General features: G+C 50.4%; 1 protein-coding gene across 1 annotated transcript; it reads right to left on the bottom strand.

Moving 5' to 3' along the window:
- Positions 1-70: 70 nt before the first annotated feature.
- On the bottom strand, positions 71-22,852 carry NMNAT2 (nicotinamide nucleotide adenylyltransferase 2). Its single transcript, XM_054286120.1, has 11 exons — positions 22,694-22,852; positions 8,256-8,344; positions 7,475-7,542; positions 6,709-6,787; positions 5,561-5,690; positions 4,854-4,934; positions 4,698-4,742; positions 3,823-3,899; positions 2,452-2,553; positions 2,153-2,220; positions 71-2,035 (listed from the first exon to the last, which is right to left on the bottom strand). Exons 1-11 carry the CDS (start codon positions 22,776-22,778, stop codon positions 1,933-1,935), a joined length of 927 nt encoding a protein of 308 aa, XP_054142095.1. The 5' UTR covers positions 22,779-22,852; the 3' UTR covers positions 71-1,932.

The raw sequence follows: 22,852 nt of genomic DNA, 5'->3' as shown, positions 1-22,852 counted from the left end.
GTCTGGGATAACTTGTGTGTTGGGGTGGGGAGGGAAGGGGGGCTGACAAACAGAACATGGGAGTACAGCAGGTGCAGAGCAGCCCAGCGAGTGGCTGACACACCCTGGGTGTCTCAGGGCACTCACAGGTGTCACTGCCAGGGGACATCAGTGGGGTGGTGGTGACCTTGCTGAAGGCCTCCCAGGAGCAGAGTCCCCCACACACTCACCACCTTCTCTGCTTTGGCATCTCCATATCTCCTCATCCTATGGGATATGTACTCAACCGCCTGGAGATACCAGAGCTGGCACTGGGGGACTCAGCTGCCAAATTTAGAACAGTTCCCAAAGAAATTTCTCCGTGCAGAGGGAAATCCCTGACAAGGAAACACTCTCCTGACCTTTGGGTGAGTCACATCACTTCTATCTTTCTGGGAAGGGCCGTGCCTTCCTGAGAAGTTGTGAACTACTGCTCCTAATATCCTGTCTGCTGCAAGGACCCTGTGGGTTTCCTTGTTTGTCCAAGGTGGCTTGCTGTTCCAGGGATGCCAGCAGCACCCAGCAGGTCACCAAATTGAGCACAAAGTCCCACCTTGGGAGTTTGCTTGAGAGCTTCTTGTGACGCTTTATGGACTTTTAAGGGACAAAATAGAAGAATTTTCACATTTTTCCTTGAAAGACTCTGGAGGACTCTCACCCACAGCAGAAGGACTGTACCCAAAGTGATCCAAGGTTACAGGGAGCAAAGGGAGAGGAGAAGGTGAGGGCCAGACCTTCCTGGTGGCTGTGACCCTTCCCAGGAGCTGTTCAGGGTCCTTATGCCCTAGGGATGATCTGCAGGACACGGCCCTGCTCCAGCAATCCTCCTCTCCACAAGACTCCAGTAACTGTTCTCATTACCTGTCCTGCTTTCACTGTGAGCATCTCCACTAGGATCCATCCCCGGCATCAGGGGGAGTACCACAGGAGCCTGGCTTGTCCCAAGGAATGTGCAAAGCAGCCAGGGCTGGCTTGGGAGGGGGTGGTTATCATGCATTTAATGAGCTCTTCAAGGAGAGGCAGAGAGTAGGAATGGCAGGAGAAGATGGATGGAGCAGAAATGGAGATCTGGAGGGTAGAGGATGGGGATGGACACGGCCAGGTTTGGGGTAAATTCTCACCAGAGGCTTTGGCTCGCCACCTGCTTCTTTCTACCCTATAATTTCTTGGCCCCATGAAAGGCAGCTCCCTTTCTAGGTGCTGTGGGATAGAACATCACCCCAACTTCACTATCTTAGGGAGTGGCTTCAGTTCTTGCAGCTAGGGGAAGGTGAGATGTGACATTCTCTCCATAATGCTTCAGCAGCAGGGCTCACCAAGGCCTCTGCTGCCTTTTAGAAATGCCCTCTCCATGATTTTCAGGGGCAGGAGGAGGGTTTTGTTAGCTGGGTTGTCTCATGGCTGGCCTGAGGAGGTTTCCCCTGCCGTGAGGCACTGAGCTGGTTGTGTTACAACTGTCTGCTGCCAGCCAGGGTTTGGTTGGTCACTGGGCTGAGAGGCTCAAAGGGCTCACACTAAAGTTACTTAATAAAAAAAAAATCCACCCAGATTTATTGAGCTTAGGTTGTGTAAGATGATGCAGAATAGGCAGCCCTGCCCTGAGCATGCTGGGAAGATGGACTGAGGGGACCATTTCCCAGGGACATGCTGGGAGCACACGGAGCACGTCGCTCCCTGAGCAGCCCCCCTCCCTCCCCATGCACGCAGGGCAGGGCAGTGCCCCAGAGCAAGAGACCAAACCATTCCCTGGACAGGGCTGCACAACAGAGTGTTGGTGCTGGGGGTGAGAGGCAGACACGGGCAGGAGGCCATGGGATGGGGGACAGATGGAGACACTGAGAGAGAGAGAGAGGGGTGATGCAGAGCTGCAGGCAGGCGGGACACAGGGCTGTCTCGCTGCGAGGGCTCGGGCTCTTAGCCAGAGGCGTTGATGTACAGCTGGCTCTTGAGGATGTAGTCAATGACAGGCTGGCAGAGGTAATCCACAACGTGTCCATCCCCGTGCTGCAGGGCCAGTCTGGGCGTGTGGGGAGAGAGAAAGGTGTCAGAGCCCACTTGGGTGGGTCACGTGTCCCTGCAAATGGAGGGGCTGGCTGGGGACACCCTGCTCTGTAGTGGGAGTAGCTTCACTCACCTGCTTTTGGTGGAGCTGACAACTGACATGGGGTGGTTTGAGTCGTCCTTCACCACCAGGATGTTGTTCTGCAGGGGAAACAGGAAAAGAGGAGTGAAGGGATGGCTTGAAAGCAGGTATCTGCTGCTCCAGCCTCCCCACCCTGCTGTGTGGTGACCCATTGCTCATCCCATCCACCAGCCGAGAGCACCTGACCCTGAGATGCTTTGTGTCCCATGACACAAGTGTCTCCCTGGATGAGGAGAGACTGAGAGTCCTCTCTCAGCCCTCCCTGGGCACACGTGCACCCCCTGACTCACTTTGTACTTGCGGAGGATGGAGGAGTGGTTCATGATCCGCTCGGGGTCGGCTCCATCCCGCGGCACCACCACGATCCCAAACTCCCCGACAATCACCTCCATCTGCCAGCAACACAAAGTGTGGAGAGCTTCAGAGCCACCCCATGCAAAACCTCCCACTGCCTGCCAACCCCACCCTGCCCCGAGAAAGCTGGACCATGGTCTGGAGGGAGATGGGGAGTGATTTTGAGGCTATGTCACCGGCCTTGGCAGAAACATGGAGTTGTGCAGGCAAGTGGTTGGCAGTAGATCAAATAAAAGGCACAGGGTTAAATCCTACTAGTAGACATTGAGGTCAGGCTTTGAGGAGAACTTGTGGCAGAAGGAGGTGGCAGCAGGTGAGGTTGCCCAAGGTGAATGTGATCTCTGCCTGGCTGGAAGGGTTCATGAGCAGGATCGATGTATTTGTCCTGACAGAGGTCTGGGAGGATTGCTTTTCCAAGCTTGTTTGGCCAAATTTGCTGCTGCATGAGGAGCACTCATAGTGCTCACACCTCTCTCAGATGAGACGAATCAGGCTCATCCAAAAGAGCTTTGGGTCAGCAAGTTCAGGCAGCAGGAGTCTATGAGGAGGTGCTGCTGCAGAAAACATCTTCTGCCTGGGCTTTGATGTCATTTCTGCATCCTTTGTGCTGGGCTCAGGGCTTGGCTCAGCTCATTTCAGTTTTTCCAGCCCTTCAAATAAGATACCTGCTGCCCAAATGCTTTAAAAAGTTAAGGATTGAAGATGCGGTAAACTGATTTTTGAAGGCTGAGAAGTTCAAGGAGGGAGGTTTGTGTTGAGTGCCTGATTTCAGGGAGGAGCTGGGGGAGCCCTCACAGCCAGCATGGCTCCAACCAGGAGCAGCAGGTGGGGCAGCAGCCCAGGGCTGGTGTTCTCCCATGAAATTACAGCTTCTTCCAGCAAGGAACAACAGTGAAACATGTTGATTTGGCTCTAAATATGTTTAATTCCTAACATCTGAACCACTCCTGTAAATACCTTATTTCCTACCTGCACACCTCACTCTGCTGGGATTGGCAGATACTGACTTGATACTGGCTCCTTCCAAGGGACAAGGAGTGGGAGCACAGCCTTTGGAAATGCCTTGGGATGGGCTTACCCTCCACCCCAGGTGACATCCTCTGCATTAACAGGGTGCAGGGCTTGGGGCCATGGAAGCCCTGGGGAAATGTCTAGGGAAGATGACAGTCAGGGTAGGGATGGAGGAGGCAGTGGAGATGGTGGGCACAGCTTCTGTCATCCCAAGGGACCTGGTGGCTCCCAGGAGCCCTGGCTGTGGGAAGCAGAGGAGGAGGAGCATGGAGGGGTGCCTGGCAGTGGTGACTCACGTCTGCCTCGTTCCAGAGGCCGGGGATGCAGAAGGACTCCAGCAGGTCGCTGCCACAGAGCAGCAAGATGCGCAGCTCTGAAAAGAGAGGAGAGAAGCCCAGAGGTGGGAACACAGGGGGCTGAAGGAACCTCCTCCCCCACACCCAGCTTTGAGGGTTGGCTTTGCAGCTCAGTGAGAAAATTGTGCTGTGGGAACTTTTCTGCTCTGACAGGCCCATAAAGATTAATTTATTTGCACAACTGCCAGACAAAAGCCATAACCCCCCAACTGCTCCACCTAAGAGGGATGAGAAAAGGTGGCTACATGGGAAAATGCCTCCCTATTTGGCATTCCCAGGTGGCCAAAGCCTTTAGACTCTACATGGTGCTAGTGCTAGGATGGCTGTAATCCCAGGCTGTGCCTGAAAAGGGTCACAAAACCACCGGTAAAGTCCCCATGCAGAGCTCTGGGTGACGTCTGGTGGGGCTAAAACCCTAAAAGCCTTTAGAGCAAGGGGCACCGTGGCTGGTCAGGCAGCCAAAATCTCTCCTGCTGCTGTGTGAAGCTCTGCAGGGCTGCAGGCAGTGTGGGCATGGGGTGACACCACCATGGAAGCCGAGTTTGATGGCACTTGAGGGGACTGTCAGGACAGGGTGCCATGGCAGCTCTGTGCCAGTGCTGGGAGCTGTGTCCCCAGCACTCCCTTATCTCAGGCTGCTGTCTGTCATGGGACAAGGCTCAGCCCAGTTGGAGCTGTTTCTGTGGCATTCCTGAGCCCCAGTAGCTGGCACCGAGGTGGGATGCTGTGTCTGCTAGAGCTGCCATGCAAATGCCCCCAAGCCATACAGCACTCACCCAGGAGTGGGAGCAAGGTGGAGAGGGGTGTGCACTTACCAATCTCCTCATATCTCATCACTGTCCCCAGGTTGGCATTCTCATCTGGGAAAGGGCAGCAAAAGAGAGGTGCTGGTGCCCAGCCTGGAAGAGGGCTTTGGAGGAAGGGAGGGGAGGGGGTCTCTGGAGGAGATGCTGGACCTTTCCTCTACGTACCCACAAAGGTGAAGCGTTCCATGGGCGGACGAACGCAGCAAATCCGGCTCAGGCTTTCTCCCACCTTCCCCAAGATCTTTGCTAAAGGGGAAGAAGGAAAATTAATGGGAGGGAGGCTGTGCCATTAACCCTTCCACGTGCTTCAACCACCCTGGTTCTGCAAAATGCTCCTGTGCCTGGGTGTGCAACTACTCCCAGCATCTCCCAGCACCTCCTCTCATGGTCTTAACTCCCAGGAGTGCTCCACTGTGCCTTGAAGGGACCAGCTAGGCAGCTAAAATAATGAAGAAAATCATAATATGTCAATTTTAATGGGATTTAAGTAATGTTCCCTCTTCTCAGCTAATACCTTTATGATACACATCCCTCTGACTTGTAGGGATTCCCACTGCATCATCTCTCCTGCCAGTTCATCCCTTGATACCAGGTAGCCTTTCCTTTTGTAGGTTTCACTGCCTAGACGTCATCCAGCTGAAGTCCAAGGAGATTTCACAGCCATTTTAAGCTGTTCTTGGCTTCTGCCCTTGCTGTGCTGGATGCTGACTCCTGCATCACAGCCCTGCCCCACCCTGGACTTGCTGCACCAAAACTGATGAGACACCTGTCCAAAATTAAGGTGATGGAGCACTGTTCTAATATTTGGCAGCCCAGGCTGGGAGGTGGGGGTAAGCAGCCAACCCCTGTGTGCCCTGTGGCACCCCACCCACCTGCAGTGGGCTTGCTGGAGGTGCTGTTGTTGTTCTGGTAGATGTTCTGCGAGGACTCGTTCTGGGGCTGCCCAATCACAGGGGTGATGGAGGGCGTGTTGACATTGGACAGTATGCAGCCAGTCACTCTCTGCAATCAGGGAAGGATGTAATTGGAACAGTGTCTTCACCCCAGCAACCTCACAAAACCTTTCTGACCCTCTCAGCCCTGGTTCAAGGTTACCTTTGGTGACAGGCACATCCCAGCTCACTTTAGGGTGCCCAGTCCCATCTGACCTCACCAAATGGGCCTTGGGGCTATCAGGACCCTGTGGATAGCCTGTGACTTCTGTTTAAGGTGGTATCAAGCTTTTTGTGTGGACTAGCAAGGAGCATGCATGTTCTCTTCTGCTCCACCCATCCCTGCAGGAAAAGGAAGGTATCACCAGCAACTCCCTGGCTTCAGCACCACAGTGCCTGGATGCACTGGACATCCTGCTGGGCTGGCTAGTGCCACTCCTGTGCCTCCTGTCTGGGCTGTCTGTGAGCTTGTACAATGCTCTTTCATCCACTTCCTTTTCTTCCTATATCTGAGTGTACCAGCAGCTCTGCTACCCCTGCCACCCAAGGGCAGGCATTTTCCTCCTTGGCTTTCAGCACTGCCTGAACTTTTCCTCCTGGGGCTGTGCTCCCTGGGGACTTCCCAGATGCTGAATTTTCCTGTCAGGTCTCTTTTTCAGGTTTATACAGTAGTTCTGGCTCAGCTGGTGAGCGGGGAGGCCCCTCTCTCCCTCCCTCCCTCCCTCCCTCAGGGAGGGGGAAGCAGGGTGTCACTAATGATGTGCCCACCCCTGCTTTGAGTCTGCCTTAAGCCCTGCTCCCCTCCTGGTGCTGCTGGGTCCAGGATGGCTGCTGGCTCCAGCTGGAGGGCTCCTTTCCCTTCTGCCATCAGGGCCCAGACCACAAAGCAGCTGTGACAGTCTCACCCCTTCCAGGTCAGGATCTCTCTGTGTTCCTGCAAGACTTCTCACTGTCAGTCTCTGCTGTATTTCTTCTTGCTCTCAATCTCTGATGTGTTTTGGCTGTTGATGGCCCTGAGCTGGGGAAGGGCACCCCGACCCCTGCACTGAACCCATGCCCTCTCCCTGGTGCACCCATGGCTGCCTCACCTTCATCAGGTCGCGGTGGTGCTCCAGCACGCTGCAGGTGGTCTGCCAGGTGTCCTGGTAGCACTCCCAGGGGTCCACCCTGCCAGAAGCACAGCAAGGCAACAGTGCAGCTCATGGCCACTGCCTGGACTTCCTGCCCATGCCCCCTCCTCCCCAATGGGCTGGCCAGCAGGGCCATGGGCAGCCATCCTCCATCCCTCAGCCCTGGCATGGACCATGTCCTTCCCCCAACCCTTCTGCACAGTGATCCCTAACAACTCTGGAGACCTGAATGTGTGCCTGGTCATCTTTCCATGCTTGGTACCCAACTAACCAGCATTTTTTGGATTTTGATGTGAGCATGTGTGTCATAACCCTCTTTCTGAGGGCAGCCCAAGATGCTTCTGGCATCCCTTCAACAACCAGATGCCACATGGCAATGCTGGGAAGGTGAAAGTCTGTTGGCTGGTGCTACATGTGTGGACAGGGAGGTGCCACAGCACAAGGCTGGAGTGAGCTGAGTGACATTGGGTATCACCCAGACACCTCAGGCTCAGTTAGGGCTTGAATGACTCCCCAAATCCCGAAGGGTGGTGTAACCCTCCTCATCTGTTCTCTGCTGGACTGGGAGGGGAAAGTCTCTAATGTTTGGGCTGGGGGGAAATTCATCCTGGAGCTGTGCCAGCTGGTGGCATCTCCACTGTACATGCAGGACTTTGTGCCCAGGGTGCAGGGGAGGGGCAGGGGCTGTGGTGGGTGCCATGGCAGTGCCAGCTGTGCCACCCACCTGATCCAGTCGGAGGACTGCACAGCCAGCTGGCACATGGTCAGGCGGTGCCGGCTGGAGACCAGCCCCTGTGCGAGAAGGGAAGGAAGAGCGCTCATGAAGCCTTGTGCTCTGGCCAGCCTGGGCTTGCAAACCCTTCTGGGGCAGAACATCAGGCTCACTAGTGTGGGACAGGCCAGAAGGATTCCTTCCTGCTCACAGAAGTTTATTTAAGCTCCTGTTTGCTGGAGGGGAGGAGTCTCTGTTGGGCTCAGCCCTGGCTATGTGCTGAGGTGGGGAGATTTGCTCAGCAGCACCACTCCCAGACCTGGGCTCCAATGGGGCCAGCCTGAGGGGGTGATTTCTTGATGAAATTCCTCCAGCTTTCAGGAGACAAGTGAGCTCACCACTCCTAATTTGACAAATGCTCCTAAAGGTCACTCATAATTGCATAATTTTGATATCCCCTCCTCCCCCCCAAAAAAACCCTAACCCTAACAATTTGCTTTGAAATAATTAAAATGAAAAAAACCCCACCAACCCCCACCTAAGGCATCACCATCACTACTGTTTTGAATGGACTGTTTCTCTTTGCTGCCTAGTACTTTGGCTCATTTTAGGGTCTCACTGCAGTTTCTATCTAAACAATGAGAGGTTTCATCCTCTCCCTTCTCCCCGAGACTTTCCCAAGGTCAGGAGCTGCCCCAGGCAGAAGAGGGCCATGAAGGGACCGTGAGTCAGGCAGTGCTGCCCAGTGCTCAGCCCTAATTTTGGAGGCAGGGAGGACGTGGGGACAGCTCACCGTTTTCCCATAGGAGTCGTGCACGGGCGAGACGATGCCACCGATGACGATGAAGCGTCCGGTCTTGTGCAGGTAATCCCGGGCTCGCTCTGGAGAGGGCACAAGGAGAAGGATGGAGGGGGTTTAGCAGGACCCACTGAGCCCTGCAACACCAGCCATGGCCCAGCCAGTCCCTCACAGCTGTACAGCTGCTCCGCCCCTCCCTGGCCTGTGTCAGCCCCATGTGCTGCCCATGTCCCAGCACCGTGTGCCACCCATGTCCCAGCTGTGCTAAGAGATGTTCAGTTTCAGGCTGGTATTTACCTAAAGGTGACATTTGAGGATAAAAGTGCTGGTGACAAATTGCCAAACCCACCTGGTCTGCTACATATCTATCCCAGCTATTGAGACAGTACCAAGGGAAAAGATAAGGAAAGTAAGAGCAAAAAGGCAGATAAGATTGATGAGACATTAGAGAGATAATTTTTTTCTTCAAGATCTATAAAATATTTTGGATTTGCAAGCATCCAAAAGAATGCAAAAGAAGCATTTCTGAAATGGAGGTGGTGATTTCAGGATCCATCAGCCATCCCAAGATGTGACCCCACATCCTTCAGACACTGAATTCAGTGTCTGGCACTGCCCTAGGGGATGATGAGGGGTCCTTCCTGAAGGGTGGGTGTTCCCGGGGGGGCAGTGGTTGCTATATCCCTAGAAGCATCCAAGGCCAAGTTGGATGGAGCTTGAAGCAACCTGGGTGAGTGGAACACATCCCTGCCCATGGCAGGGGCTGGAATGGGATGAGCTTTAAGGTCCCTTTCAACCCAAACCATTCCAGGATTCTAAGTCACTTGGGCAATTTTTTTTCATCCAAATTTTGAAATTTCTGCTAGGGAATTTTATTCAGTTACTGTCAGTTAAAAGTAAATTAAGGGAATATAATTGCCATGGACCTTTTTTTCCCCCTCGAGGGCATTGAGCAGCCTCAGCCTGTGGGAAATTTGCCAGCCTTAATATAGCCTTTTCCTCAGACTCACCTGAAATCCTCACTCTGGCTGCCTTCCCAGCTCTTGTGCTTTGGACACACCAGCCTCCAGAGAGGGAAAAATGGGCTTAAATCATTTGATTGGTGCAGGGAGTAAAATCTGATTGCCTGAATTGGATGCACCAAAATTATCCTTCGTGCCCTCAAAATCCCATGAGAGCACATGCAGCAAAACACAGTATGCTTGGGTTTGGTTTTTTTGCACAGGTAGGGAGAAGTGAAGATTGATGGCTCAGCATTTACCTTTTTATCATAATGCAAATTAAAATGCAAATTAAAAGAAAAAGGAAATTCCCTAACAAAAAAGATGCCGTTGAGTTTTAAATGAACACATCCTTTCATTATTTCCTGATTTGCCCTGACTTGATTTTCCTTGACAAAGGAAGATTAAAAACACTGATCTGTCCCTCTTATGTCCCCTTTATGAAGTTCATCTTTCAGAGGAGCTGAACTCTTTGCATGTAAACTCTGCTTCAAGCTCTCTAGGGTGGCTGATGGTATTAATCTGCTCTGAGTTCTCGGTGGCAAAAGCCAAAGGTTTTCCCTGGTTTACCAATATCTCAAGGTCTGTATTTAAACAGCCTGGCACCCTCTCCACATCTTCAGGCAACGTGATCCGTGCTGCTGGCATGTCATCTCAGCTCCGGATTCCAGCTCACACCCAACATCCACCACCACCTTCTGCGTGAACAGAACATTTCTTCTGCAGAAAACAGGCACTGGAACAGGAAGCCCACAGAAGCTTTGGATTCCTCATGCTTGGAAGTGTCCAAGGCCAGGTAAGCAGGGGTTTGGAGCAATTTGCTCTAGTGAAAGGTGGCACTGAGGGGTTGCTGATGGCCTTGCAGCGCTCAGGGAGGTCTCTGTTTCTGGCAGAAGAGGAGTGCTGCTGCTCTGTATTGCCATCAAAACTGCTCATTTGGGTTTTAACCTGCACAGTCTGTAAAAATTAGGCTGCTTTCTAGGCTGGGATCTGAATTTCCAAGAGCTTGTTGTCTACCTCAGAAACACCACATATAATTTAAATATGCATGGAAACAGGAACACATTTATTGACAATTAAATCCCTGCAAGGGAAGTATTTGGGCAAATGAGGGCTAAGAAGCAGCAGTACAGTGTATGGAATGGGAACACCTGCCTTCTGGTTCTCTCTTGGCCATAACTTTCCATTCCTCTTTTCCTCTGTCACAGCTTCCCATCCCTTCCCCAGCCCACTTCTTGCCTGTTGAATACCTGTGATGTCCAGAGATTACACCAGATCACAGAAACCCCCTCCAGTACTTTCATTTTCTACGAGCGCTTTATATCCTGCCCCACCAATGCAAGGATGTCAGCCTGTAAATGCAGAGCCCATTCCTTGTCTGGAGTAAATTGTCTGCAATGCTCCAGGCAGCCTCCATGGCTTTCAAACATTGCTGACATAAATAAACCCGGGGTGGTGGCTCTGCCAAGACATGCATTAGCCCGCTGGCAGGCTCCTTGTGGCATGGGAGGCTTTCAGCCATGGCTCTGTGCCTGGCAGCTGCTGGATGGCCACAGCCTGGCTGTGCTGGGCAGGGAGGGGACAGGGGTGACACTTGCACCCATCCCAGCACTGGTGACACTTTCCTGCTTTCCCAGCCCAGCTTTGCTCGCCTGCCCTGCAAATGCACTTCAGGTATTTTCATCTCTGCTGCTTTCCTGAGGAACAAAGACAGGGAAAGACCAGTCAGAGGATACTATCGCTCCAGGGCTATAAAACTGAAAATGGTGGTTTTGTCCAGTTTGAATGAGAAAATAGCATCCCACTTGCCCAATAGGAAATCAGTCCTTTTTAAGAGACGTTACTTTTTGGAGGTTCTCACTGAGTATATTTAATCACAATGTTTGGGCTCCTCTGGCAGTGCTCCATCACCTAAACTGACATTACTGAAATCAAATATTCCTCATGTTCAATTTTTCAAGGTGTAATTTCAGATTGTATTTGCTTTGCCTTTGTACCTGGTTCATCTGCACCCCTAAGCCTTCCTTTTTTCTATTTTATTTTCTCCTTACAGAGTAAAGCCACAGGCCAGCTCTGATTTATGCCCTTCCCCCAGAGGGGATTGAAGCTGCAGCTTGCTCACACTGTGCCAGCTCTCTGAAAACACACACAAGGTAGCAGGGAGGCAAGAAAGCTCTGCACAGCCTTCATTGCACAGCCCTGAGAGTTGGGACAGAGAAATTGCATAGCCACAGGTGATGGAGAAGGCAAAACCATCTCCCAAGTGTCTCATTTTTATTTTCAGCAATTTGGCCTCTGACAACCTTGGACAAGAGGTGGGACATGGCCATTAAAATTCCTTCTTCTGCAGAAGAGAGTGACCCAGATATGCCAGCACACTTTGTTTTATTCTCAGCTAGCAGCACTTGCAGGACCTAAATGGTGCTTCCAGAGCTCAGTGTGGGCAAGGAGCCAGCAGTTACTCTCAGTCTAATTGAATGATGTGTATGTATATAGATATATATATAGAGATATTTTTTAAAAAAGCTCTCTCTGAATGCCAAATCAGGGATGTATTCATCAGAGGTGTCCTCCTCCCAGAGCCCAGCTCTCCTGCCTAGCCCAGAGCCTTGTTCTGGGTCCCAAGCAGTGTCCTCACCCACTGTCAGATCTTGGTTAGTGCTGGGAACACTATTGGCATCTCCCTTCCCTGGGCTCCCAGAAGAAACATTTCTACCAGAGCAAGGCCTGGCTGCTCTTCAGGAGAGGTCTCTCCTTTGGGAAGGAGCAGGAGACTGATTCTTCACTGTGGGGTTGGCCCTTCCCAAGGCAAGCCTGGGGAGATCCTCGTGTCCCACTGACCCAAATAACCTGTCCTGCCTCGTGCTCAGTGCCTCCTAGACAATTTCAGTCAGATCCTCAGGAGACTTCTAGCTGGCAGAAAAATCCCATTAAGCCCCCTAATGATTTTTTAAAAGATTTTAATCTCTCAGCTAATTGCTCTGTTACACTTTCCCCCACACCATTCGCCCATAGCTGTACCCAGGCACTGTGGAAATAACAAATATGGGAAGGTCTTTGTAGGCACACAGTGTGGGGTGATTGTGAGTGGGCTGGCCCAGCCTCATCCCCAGTGGGTGCAGCTGTGAGCAGCAGGTGAGCAGCACTGACAGCAATGAGCCATGGAGTGCCCAGGGGCACTGAGCAGCCACCAAAGGGCACAGAGGGCACACAGGGGCAGGGCATCAACAGGAGGGGATAAAAGGTTGGGCTACAGAACAAGAAGGGCAGACATTTGAAGCCTTCTGAAGTGGAGAGGTGTTGCTCTGTATGGGTTGAAGTTTTCTGAAATTGTATGGTGATATCCTGTGTACCATGGCTGTCTCCACTGTGGCATGTGCTGTTGTATGTCAGCTGTACATCAGCTTTATCAGCTTTCCATAAGCACAAAAAAAGCACTGGCCACCAAATGCCTCAAGATCTGTGGTGAAAGAGGAGGCTGTGAAAGGCCCTGAGAGGTGATGCTGCAGGACCTGACCCTGCCAGCCCACCCAGGTCCCCAACAGTGTCCAGCTCAGAGCCACACAAGTGATGACTAATGAGACTCATGCTATCACCATCTGTTGATCACTCTTGGCTTCAAGCAGAAAGGTACAACTAGGTGTTTAAAACTAACTAACTAAAAATAATAAAAGTAGGAGACTGAGTCACAGGAAGCTGATCTAGAAATAGCAGAGCATTTCCTGGAGCCCCAGCTAGATGGGGCCTGGGCTGGGGACCTGGCTGGTCCCAGAGAATCTGGGCTTCCTCTCTGAACCTGTAGAGGGACAACCTCTTTGATATAATTGAAATGGAAAGTGAAGATATCCTATTTTTCCCTCTTTTATTAGAAGTGAAGTATTGCAAGTGTCAGTGTGTCTGAGAATTTACACAGGAGTCCAGGAGGAAGAGCTCTCAGGCCCTAGAGCATGAGAAGGAGCACCTGAGGAAAAGCATGGCAGAACCACCCAGGCCAAGATGCTTTTCCCTCCTGTAGCTGCTGCTGTGGAGTGGGAGGGAGCAGGCAATGCCCATCAAGTGAGCAACATAAGTACAAGGAGCTGCTTCTTGAGTTGAAGTGCCACCAGCTCCTCCAGGCAGGGACTGATCCTGCTTTTCTGTGATCAGCACAGTGCTGCCACTCTCTCCACTTGCACAGAGAAGCAATGTAACTTATTGCTTGGAGATATCCACTCTGGTATCACAGGAAGAGCAGGAACGTTCTCAACACCCTGCTGGATCTCACCTGAGGTGTGGGCAGCTGAGTGGATGGATGTTAAACACCTCCACGAGGTGTTCAGCACCTGGGTATCTCAGAGGTCTTGGGGCTAAAGAGGTAAGGGAAAGCATCTAATGGGGTAAAAGCGACTCTTACCAGATAGTTGGATGGGGCTTGGAGCAACCTGGTCTAGGGAAACCTGGTCTAGGGTGTTGTAACAAAATGATCTTTAAGGTCCCTTCCAAACCATTCAGTGATTCTAAAATTGGATGAAGAAGAGGACTTCACCTAAAGAAGGTTTTTTGAGCTGTCTTCTGCAGGACAACACTGAAACAACTTGCTTAGAAGCCCTTGGAGAAGGATTAAGCATCTCTAGGTAAGATGATTTTTTCTAAGTGTGGTATTGAAGTGGAAAGTGAAAGGTCATGTACATTTCCCTGTCTGGTGCATCACCTGTCACCCCACCCAGCAAAAGGGTAGCAGCAAAAGGCATGATTTTCACTATTCTGCCATGGTTTATATGTCAGTTTAGTCAAAATGTGGATAGAACATCCAAAATAGGACAGGCACCTTAATGTACATCCCTGGAGAGGTCCCAGTCCCCATCTCACTCAGGGAAATTGGCGTCACACAGTGCCTTTAAAAAAATGAAAGGGAAATAAAACCCCAACAGATTTTCACACTTGTTTTCCAGTGCCCTAATTTCCCTGGGGAAGCACTGTGTTTGTTTTCATTTCCAAGCTGTTGTAGCACATCAAAGGCAGAGCTTTTTACATCCTGGCGTGTGTGGTGCTGCTCCTTTGGGCTGACACGTGGCAGGATCACAATCCTACCAGGAGCAGAGGATTTATGGTTCCCAATTCCCCATGTAGCAGGGATGAGGAGCCTTTGTCCAGCAGCTCTTGGGCTGCCTCCACACGGAGCTGACCCCAGGGCTTGCCTTTGCTGGCAAGGTGTCTGAGGATGCTGACCTTGTGTGGGATCTGTGTGGGCTGAAGCAGGACTGTGCAGGCAGGAAACATCCCAGCTACAGAGGGGCAGAAAGGCTGGGGGATGCTGGTCAGGGGGTGGGGTGACAGAGCCATGGTAGGATTTCAGGCTCAAGGTGACACCAGAGGGATGTCACATCCCTGTTACTGCAGCTGTGTAGCAGTGGAACCCTGTCTCTTTGCAGACCCATTCCCAAGACCCCATTTTCCCCAAGAAGAAACATCAGCCATGTCTGTGCACAAAGCAAAGATGCCAGAAGCATAGTTACGTGTTTAAGCATCCCCAGCCCAGCTTGTCCTGGGAAAAGTGGATTTTCTGCTTTCCCTTGCCAATGAACCACAGAGAAACATCATCTCCTCAGGGAAGGCTTAAGCTCAATTAGGGGCTGTTGGGTTTTCAGTGAAAATAGAAACCTTTGTGTAGCAAGGGCTGTGCAAGTTCCTCCTTGCCTGGCTCGGAGATGGGTTCTCCACCCATCCAATGGGGGCTGCCTGTGCCTCCTATTCCAGCCCTGAAACAGACTGATCTCACTTAATCTTCTCCTGGGGCAAGCCCTACAGTGGCTTTTGAACGTGCATATTTCTGAAGAATCTAGGCTTTTCTGTTCCCAAATATTGATTTAGCAAATTTCTGCTGTTATGATCAAGATACATCCAGTGGCTCAGGCTTACTGAAGACAACTAGTTGATGCTGAAAAGAGGGAGGGGGGGAAAGTGTTTCTGAGCCAGGTTGCCTTTTCTAGCAACAATAGTGTTTCAGTGGAATGAGAGCTTGTGCCTTGAGTACTATTGACTGTCTCCACACATGGCATCTGAAAATCTCTCCCTGCTTGGCTGGGCACTGGTGGCATCATGGAAGTGCTTGGACTGAGGGGTTATAAATACCAGAGAGGGCATGCTCATGCCAAAATCCAGAGGTGCCCTGGCTTTGTCTCTATCTTATGCTCATTTTTCAGTCCTCAGAGGTTGTTGGGTCTTCCCAGAGCTGCTCTGGGCTCCCTGGTCCCAGATGGAAGTTGAGGTTGGGGTTGGGATTAAGGGTGGAGGTACTTGTGCTACACTTCAACACAGGTGAACCTCCTTGGCTCAGAGGGGCCCCTTGCAGCCCCCCAGCCTTGCTGCCAGAAGGGATTTTGGGAGCCAAAGCATTCAGAGGTGAGGATGCCCATTTTGGGTCTGTTGCCACTCAGATGCAAGAACATCAGCACAGTCATGACCCACTCCTACCCTGGCCCCCTTCTCTGGGGTGCCTGCCCCACAGCAGCCTGGCAGCAGAAGGATGTGGCTCCCCACTGCACCACTCAAGCAGTTAAATGAGCTGCCCAAGGTTACATGAGAGATGTGGGCTGCTGGTGTTTAGCATGCAGCTAATTGATACCTTGGCACTGCACAGGCTGATGTTAAAAAGCATCCGAGAAGGCAGTGCAGGGGGTGAGAGCATCACAGTGAGTGCAAATGGTTTTTAAATAGAAGCAGAGCCGCTGTTTTCTTTCTGAATGAGGTTGTAGAACTGAATTTCTCACTACCAGGTTTGTTTATAGTCGGTGGAATAAAAGAAGGTACGTGGCACATTTTGGGAGGTGGCATTATCATGGAGCCAATGTGATGTCTCAGAGACTGTAATAAATACTGCTAAATATTTAATAGCTTATAAATGTTTAAAAGAATCCCTGAATAGTTATTGATGGAGTTTAGTCTCATGCTCAGGAAAACTCACTCTGGGTTACGAAGAGGAGATGCAGGAAGCTGATGACAAAGGCTGTGAAAAATGAGTCTGTATGGGGTGCAGTGATGGGAATGTGACATCAGCTGATATAAAACTGTCCCCAGAAGAGCCATGGGTGCTGCTCTGCCCTCCCAGCAGAGCAGTTTCAGTGTGTTTGGGGCGAGTGGTGGGTGTGGAGGTGTGCTGTGACCCAGCCCCTGGCACCAGGGCAGGGCTGGCAGTGTCGCTGAGCCAGGGACACTTGGGCTGGGCACAGCTCACCTTCCCAGCCCCCCGTACCGAGGGGAGGGTTGGGCTGCTCGCTGAGATTGCAGCGGCTCGGGTGTCAGTGGGAGCTCCTCAGCTCGCTTACAGAGGGATGAGCGGGGATGCAGCAGCTCCCCGTGTCTGACACATCACCCCGGCTGTTCTAAGTGCGATCTGCCCTGGCTCTGCCCTGCTCAAGCCATCCCCACTGCGCTCCGCCGATGCTGCTGAGCTCCAAAGCTGCTCAGCCAGCCTCTCCCTGTCCGTCTGTCCGTCCTCCCGGAGCCGCACGGCACCTCCCGCTCCATCCATCGATCCCTGCTGCTCATTACTCGTTCCCATTTCAGCCCAGGAGGAAATGGAGCCACGAGGCAGCCTCACAGGGCCCCACTTCTTACTCGTGCTGCAGACAGCAAAGTCTCTCTCAAGCTCCTGAGAAGCTTTTGTTACATGGAGGGGGAAGGAATTTTGCTCCTGGACGTTTGCAGATGCATTGTTATTGAAGCAAAGGGGAAAGGGTGAAGCTGTCACACTGCTCAGGCATTTCTCCCAGCTCTGTCCCAGGCAGTGACGCTCTCATTAAACTGCTCTGCAGTCCAGTCATCTCAATCAAGTAAGAAAAAGTGATGCTTGAAATTCAGGACATTAAGACAATACATCATTAACAAAAGCCTCAGCTCCTGCCTCTTCATCCCTCTTTACTTAGGGAACTCCATCCTTTCATCTCAAATCCCTTGCTCTGGGATGCAGCAGCCCTCAGTGCTGCTCTTCTACAAGGATTGCAGTGCACAATCAAAGAGCAGCCTGCTGAGATTTTTAATTGCTCAAGTTTTCTTAAGAACCAAGCAAGAGGGTTTTATCTTTGATAGCAGAGTCCTCTTTCATTGTTTTCCACCAGAAATGTTTTTTACCCAGCTGTTGGTTGGGATATTAACTCTCTTCAACAACAGATGCATGTAGGACCTAAGGAAAATTTAGGAAAGAGTAGTGGGGATTTGCTGACTTTGAGGATTCAGGCAGTTTACTGGCAGTGTTTTTCTGTGCAAGTCCAGGTCCTGGGCACTGCTTGAAATGAGGCAGGTGGGGAAACTCCATGGTCAAACACATTTGAAATATCTGAGGTACCAAAACTCCCTGTCATGAATGACATCTCACAAATCTCTTCCTCCCAAAGAAGGTGATCTGGAGCAACCCATCACCCCACAAATCCACATGCAGGAGATGAGGCAGTATGGATACAGGCAGATGATACAGATTTTATTAGAATCCTCTATCTGCCATCAAGTCCTTCATAGCACCCAAAACCTAGCTGTTAAAAAGCCAAATACCTGTGACTAAGTCAGATAATGTCCCATTTTTTGGTAGGGTTACCCAACCTGCTGCCTCTGAGACCAGCTCTGAACATCCCCATGGACCCCAAACTCCACCTTGCTGGACTCTGTGGGCACTGTGCATCCAGAAGGGAGGGAGGAAGGCTGAAATCTCCCTCTGCAAGAGCAGGGAGGCCCCAGTGAAGCCCTGCTGCTTGCAGGCTGATAAGCAGAGGTGGAAAGGGGAATTGAGGGGTCATCCAGTCCCTGGAGATGAAGCTGTTCTTAGAGCTGGGCAGAAATAAAACTGTGATTGATGAGCAAGACTTTGTGAATGAAGCCAGAAGTTTGTACATGAAAAGAATGGATTGTGAAGAATTTCAGAACTTTTAAAAGGCAAGGAAAAAAAAAGTCTAAAATGCCAAAATAGAGGGTGTGGGCAATTCCAGAGGGGCCTTTTCTTCTACAATTGAAGAAAAATCAGTTAAAGAAAATAGAGAGGAAAAAAGTCAGTATCAAAACACAGCATGGTGTTTGACCAGATACCATTTCACTCCACCAAAATCCTCATTTCAGTTTGAAGAAATCATCAGAACAATCCTCCAATTGTCACATATCCATCGGATGGTACAAGCCCTTCCCACTGCAGAACCTACAAAGAAACTACTCTCAGCACCTTCCTTCCAAATCCAGTTATTTTTTGGCTCTATCTCCAACTCTGAAACACCATGATAGAGAACCTGGAACCTCTGACCTTGTCTGGTGATGCCTTTAATCCCAGCATTTTACCCAAGACCATCTTCAAAATGAACTCTATTTTTTTGAATTGCAAAATTTTCTTTCTACTTTGCTCTGCAGAGCTGCCTTTTGGTTTTGAAGCTCTGGACACAGTTGTGTTAGGGCTCCCTGAGCTGGGACCACATGGGGGAATGATTTAAAGCAATGATTGTCAAAGCAAGCACGAGCTCGTTGTCTGGCAGAGTGCCAGCATGGGCTGTGCTGTGTGAGGAGAGCTGCATGGATTAGGTTTTGCTTTTGACGTTGGTGCCTTGGCTTTTGTCCTTTGGGTGGCATTGCTTGCACGGGAAGGGAGGAGGAGGCAAACTGAGAGGAGGCCAAGATGGAGAAGATGCACTTCAGCCAGCAGATGCCACTGCTGGGTGTCTGTGCCACTCAGTGTGCCCCAGTGCTTTGTGCTGAGACCCAAAATCAGTGTGGGAATGTCTCAGGGGTTCCCCTCCTGAGCTGGCTGCAGGGCAGGGGGATAAGCAGCAGCCCATGCTCAGTGCTCCTCTGAGTGGCAGCAAGGAAGGAAAGTGAGCATCCTGGGGTTGGTGTGTATTGGCTGAGCTGAGCAGGTGGGCTCCTTGCATCCAACAGTGGTGGGGTTTTATGTGGCTTTAATGCAGGACTTTGTTCAGAATCTTTTTTTCTTCTTTGATTTGGCTCTGCTTTTTCTTCTCCATACCTCCTCAGGTTATAAATGGATTTTCATTTTGTGTTAAAGGCCACCAATGTTTGTGTCAAGCTTTGGAAACAACCTTTGCCCTCTCTGTCCTTTTGTCTTTCCTCATCACCACAGAAACATCCCAAACTTTTTCTCATAGCCACAGAAAGCTGGAAAATACAACTGACATTTGTGATTCAGAACCCTCTCAAAGCACAGCTGACACCACAAATAACTCAGAGTGTTTTCAGGACTATGTGGGTGTTTGTCTCAACCCCTTGGTAGGGATGGCTGTACATGACTGTGTCTCACCTACTTTTTTGTTATATGTCATATATCTTAGGCAAAATATTAATTTATATGTATGATATTCATTTTGTATACACAGATACAATTCAGCCTCATTTGGGGAGCCCCAGTTACCCAGAATTTTAACTGGCAGATGAAGCAGGGAGTTCTGTTGCAGTAAGTTCAGCTGCTCACAAGGTTCAGTGGTGGGATGCAGCTGCAGATTTGGGGTTGTAAGAAGAATCCCAGCTTTCTGAAATCCCAATGATGAGTCTTAAGTTCATATGACTGATGGAAAGAATAACTCAATGGGAATCTTTCCCCCACTAGAAGAGACTTCCACATAATTAACTAATCCCCTATTCAGGCAAAAATCCTATGGGAAAAGGTTGGGTTTTGTTCTGAATAAAACATGGTAAAATCCACACTGAGAAAAACAATGGCTGACATAAAATGGTATGCTTACAGTGACATACCTGAGCAAATATTGTACTTCCTTTTGGCTTAATTAGTGCCATGTGTTAAAACGATAAATTTTCTTTCTCTGTGTTAAGCAAAAAATCCTCCTATTAGGTCCTCAAAGCCCAAATATTTGTCTGAATGACAAAGGCAATATTTTTGCCCAAATTCAGCTGTTTGAAATGCATCATTTACAGGACAGAGCACTGTTTTTGTTGGACTCTATAGTGCAGAGCTAGAAGAGTAACACAGATTTTGGTTGAGATTCCCATGGCTTCACAGGATTACTCTTTTTTGGGGGAGAAGTGTTCCTCAAACAAAAATGATGATGGATTTAGAAGCTGAATTCTGTGTCCTTTCCTCATGGAAGTCTCCTTTGTCCCTATCAGGTATCTCAAGTATTGTATTCCAGGAGCTCTACAGGACACATGCATAGAAAAATTCAACATCAAACCACCCTTTTTTAGCTAAAACCTGTCTTCCTGAAAGATGTCTGAGTATTTGTTTACAGCCTTCATGTGACAGAGGATCCACCAGGTGCCCAGGTACTTTCTCATACTACTTGATTACCCTCACTCAAACCCACACAACAGATTTGTAGTTTGAAGTGTTGTGGGATCCACTCTTGGCATTTCACCCCTACTTATTCTGCTGAGCGAAGCTGCTCACTTTCATCACATATCACATATCCCTCCCCTAAGCATAGGGCAGGGATATGTGATACCCCTCAACATATTTAAGGATGGGTCTAGGCTGAGCCTCCCTAGTCTCCTGCCATGAAGCCCGGCTTCCAAAACTAATGTAATTCCTCTCACTGTTCCTCAGAGAAGGGTTTTGCTAATGCTGTACATGAAAATAATGCAACATTTCTTCTTCTGCTTGATATTCCCCTGCTCGTATCTACAAGGGCCACATTTGCTGCTTTATTTACAGCACCACACAGAGTTTGCATTCAGTGGGTTGTGCACAATCCCCCCTCAGTCCTTGACACCACTGCTGTTTGCAGAAGACATTTGCCTTTTGTTTATCTTTGAAGTGTGTTCCTCCCCGCTGGACATATGACTTTGCCTTTGACTCTGCTGTTGAACAAGCCCTTTTCATCAAACAACCAGAGTTAGGCAGCCCAACTGACTCATTTCCAGCAGGAATTGCTATTCTGCCCACTTTGGGGTCATGGACACTTTTTGCCATCAGGGATTATATATTTTATTTCACATCTTTCATAAAGATACTGAAGAATACTGAGCAAAAAGAAAATCTTACTGCGAGTCTATAAAAACATGCACTGCATACTAATGTCTCACTGATCCTTATTTTCTAAAATACATTTTGTTACTTGTTGTTAGTCCACTGAATAAGGGCCACATGGATATCTTTAGTGTTGCTTAATCAAAATAAGACTAAAGAAATTTTTTCATCAGTGGTTGCTTCCATCAACCAAGTTCTTGTAATTTAATTTAATAATTGTTTTTATTTTTAAATAGTTCCTCTTGATCCTTGTTGGCAAATTCTTTTTGCTTAGGGGATAGGATATATATATTTTTTTAAATTTCAACCATATTGGTGCCCAGGCCTACATTTTGCTGGCACTTGTGAAATGGAATAACATTGTGATCCTTTGCATCTAGAAAACCATCATTTTCTAACCTGATGTGCAACTGATTATGTTCTACAAAACCAAGGTTTGATGCAGAAATACCCCAAGCTGATTTCAAGTATTTTTATATAGTTTATATATTTAGAAACTTATATACAGCTTTTAGAAACGCCAGGGATGCTTCTGCACTAGTAGCACACGACCTTCAGTATCTGCTTCCCAGCCTTAAATCTCCAATCAGACATAAAGGATGAATCCTGTCTCTGCACTCCGGGGTGGTCTGCAGTGGACACTTCACCCTCCCAGGACTCCTCCCCGGCCAAGGGAGCCTCTGTTTGCATTGGGATTTCCAGGCATTTTGGGCTTTACCCAAAGAGTATCTACGGCATGTCAGACCGCCTTTGATGGAGACTGCCCTTCCTCTCTCCCTCCTTCCCTCCCTCTTGTCTTGCCAGGCTGTAGCAGTGATTCCAGCATCCCCATCCTCTGTATCATCACAGGGACGCTCAGTAATATCCATCATCTCACACAAATATTTCCCATTCTTTCGACGTAGCATCAATCTGATGGTTGACTACTCCAATATCTCCATTAAGTGCCTGTATTTTTGTTGAATTTTGTACCTGGCTGTGGCTGCTTGGTTCCATCTCCTCCCTGGTCAGAGGAAATGGAAGTGCTGCAGCGGCTGCAGTCTCGCAGACCCGAGGACGGAGCAGCAGCGGACAAACAGCGCCAGGACCGACCCCGGGGGCTGCGGCCCGGGAGCGGGAGACTGTGAGTGCAGAGAGGGGACCCCGCCATGCCATGGGGGACAGCCCCACAGGGCTGGGGACAGCTGCCAGGGATGGCCAGCGGGTTCGGGAGGCCCCGGCGCTCTCGGCCCGCGGCGCCTTCAGCACCACCCGCCGCGGACAGCGCCCGGGAGCGGAGCCGCGCTCGGAACGCGCCCCGAGCCCCGCAGCGGCCGCATCCGCACATCCCCGCATCCGCACATCCCCGCATCCCACATCCCCGCATCCCACATCCCCGCATCCCACATCCCAGCATCCCACATCCACACCTGGGGGCAGCCCCCGGCGCTCCCCAGGCCTCCCCGCCCTCTCCAGCCCGCCCCGCCGCCGCGGCCACTGACCGAACATCTGGATGTGGCCCTTGGTGATGGGGTTGAAGCTGCCGCAGGCCAACAGGATAACGTGGGTCTTGGTGGTCTCGGTCATGGTGCGGCCCTGCCCGGCCCCGCCGCGGTCTGAGGCTCGGTGCGGCTGCGGGAGGGAGGAGGGCGGGGGATGGA

The sequence above is a fragment of the Melozone crissalis genome, unplaced genomic scaffold (genome assembly GCF_028551555.1).
Source record: "Melozone crissalis strain CALT ecotype California unplaced genomic scaffold, PUWL_Pcris_2 ptg000045l_1, whole genome shotgun sequence".
In the NCBI taxonomy this organism is placed as follows: Eukaryota; Metazoa; Chordata; class Aves; order Passeriformes; family Passerellidae; genus Melozone; species Melozone crissalis.
The sequence above is the reverse complement of the archived record's forward strand: the minus strand, read 5'-3'. Positions and strand labels throughout refer to the sequence as shown.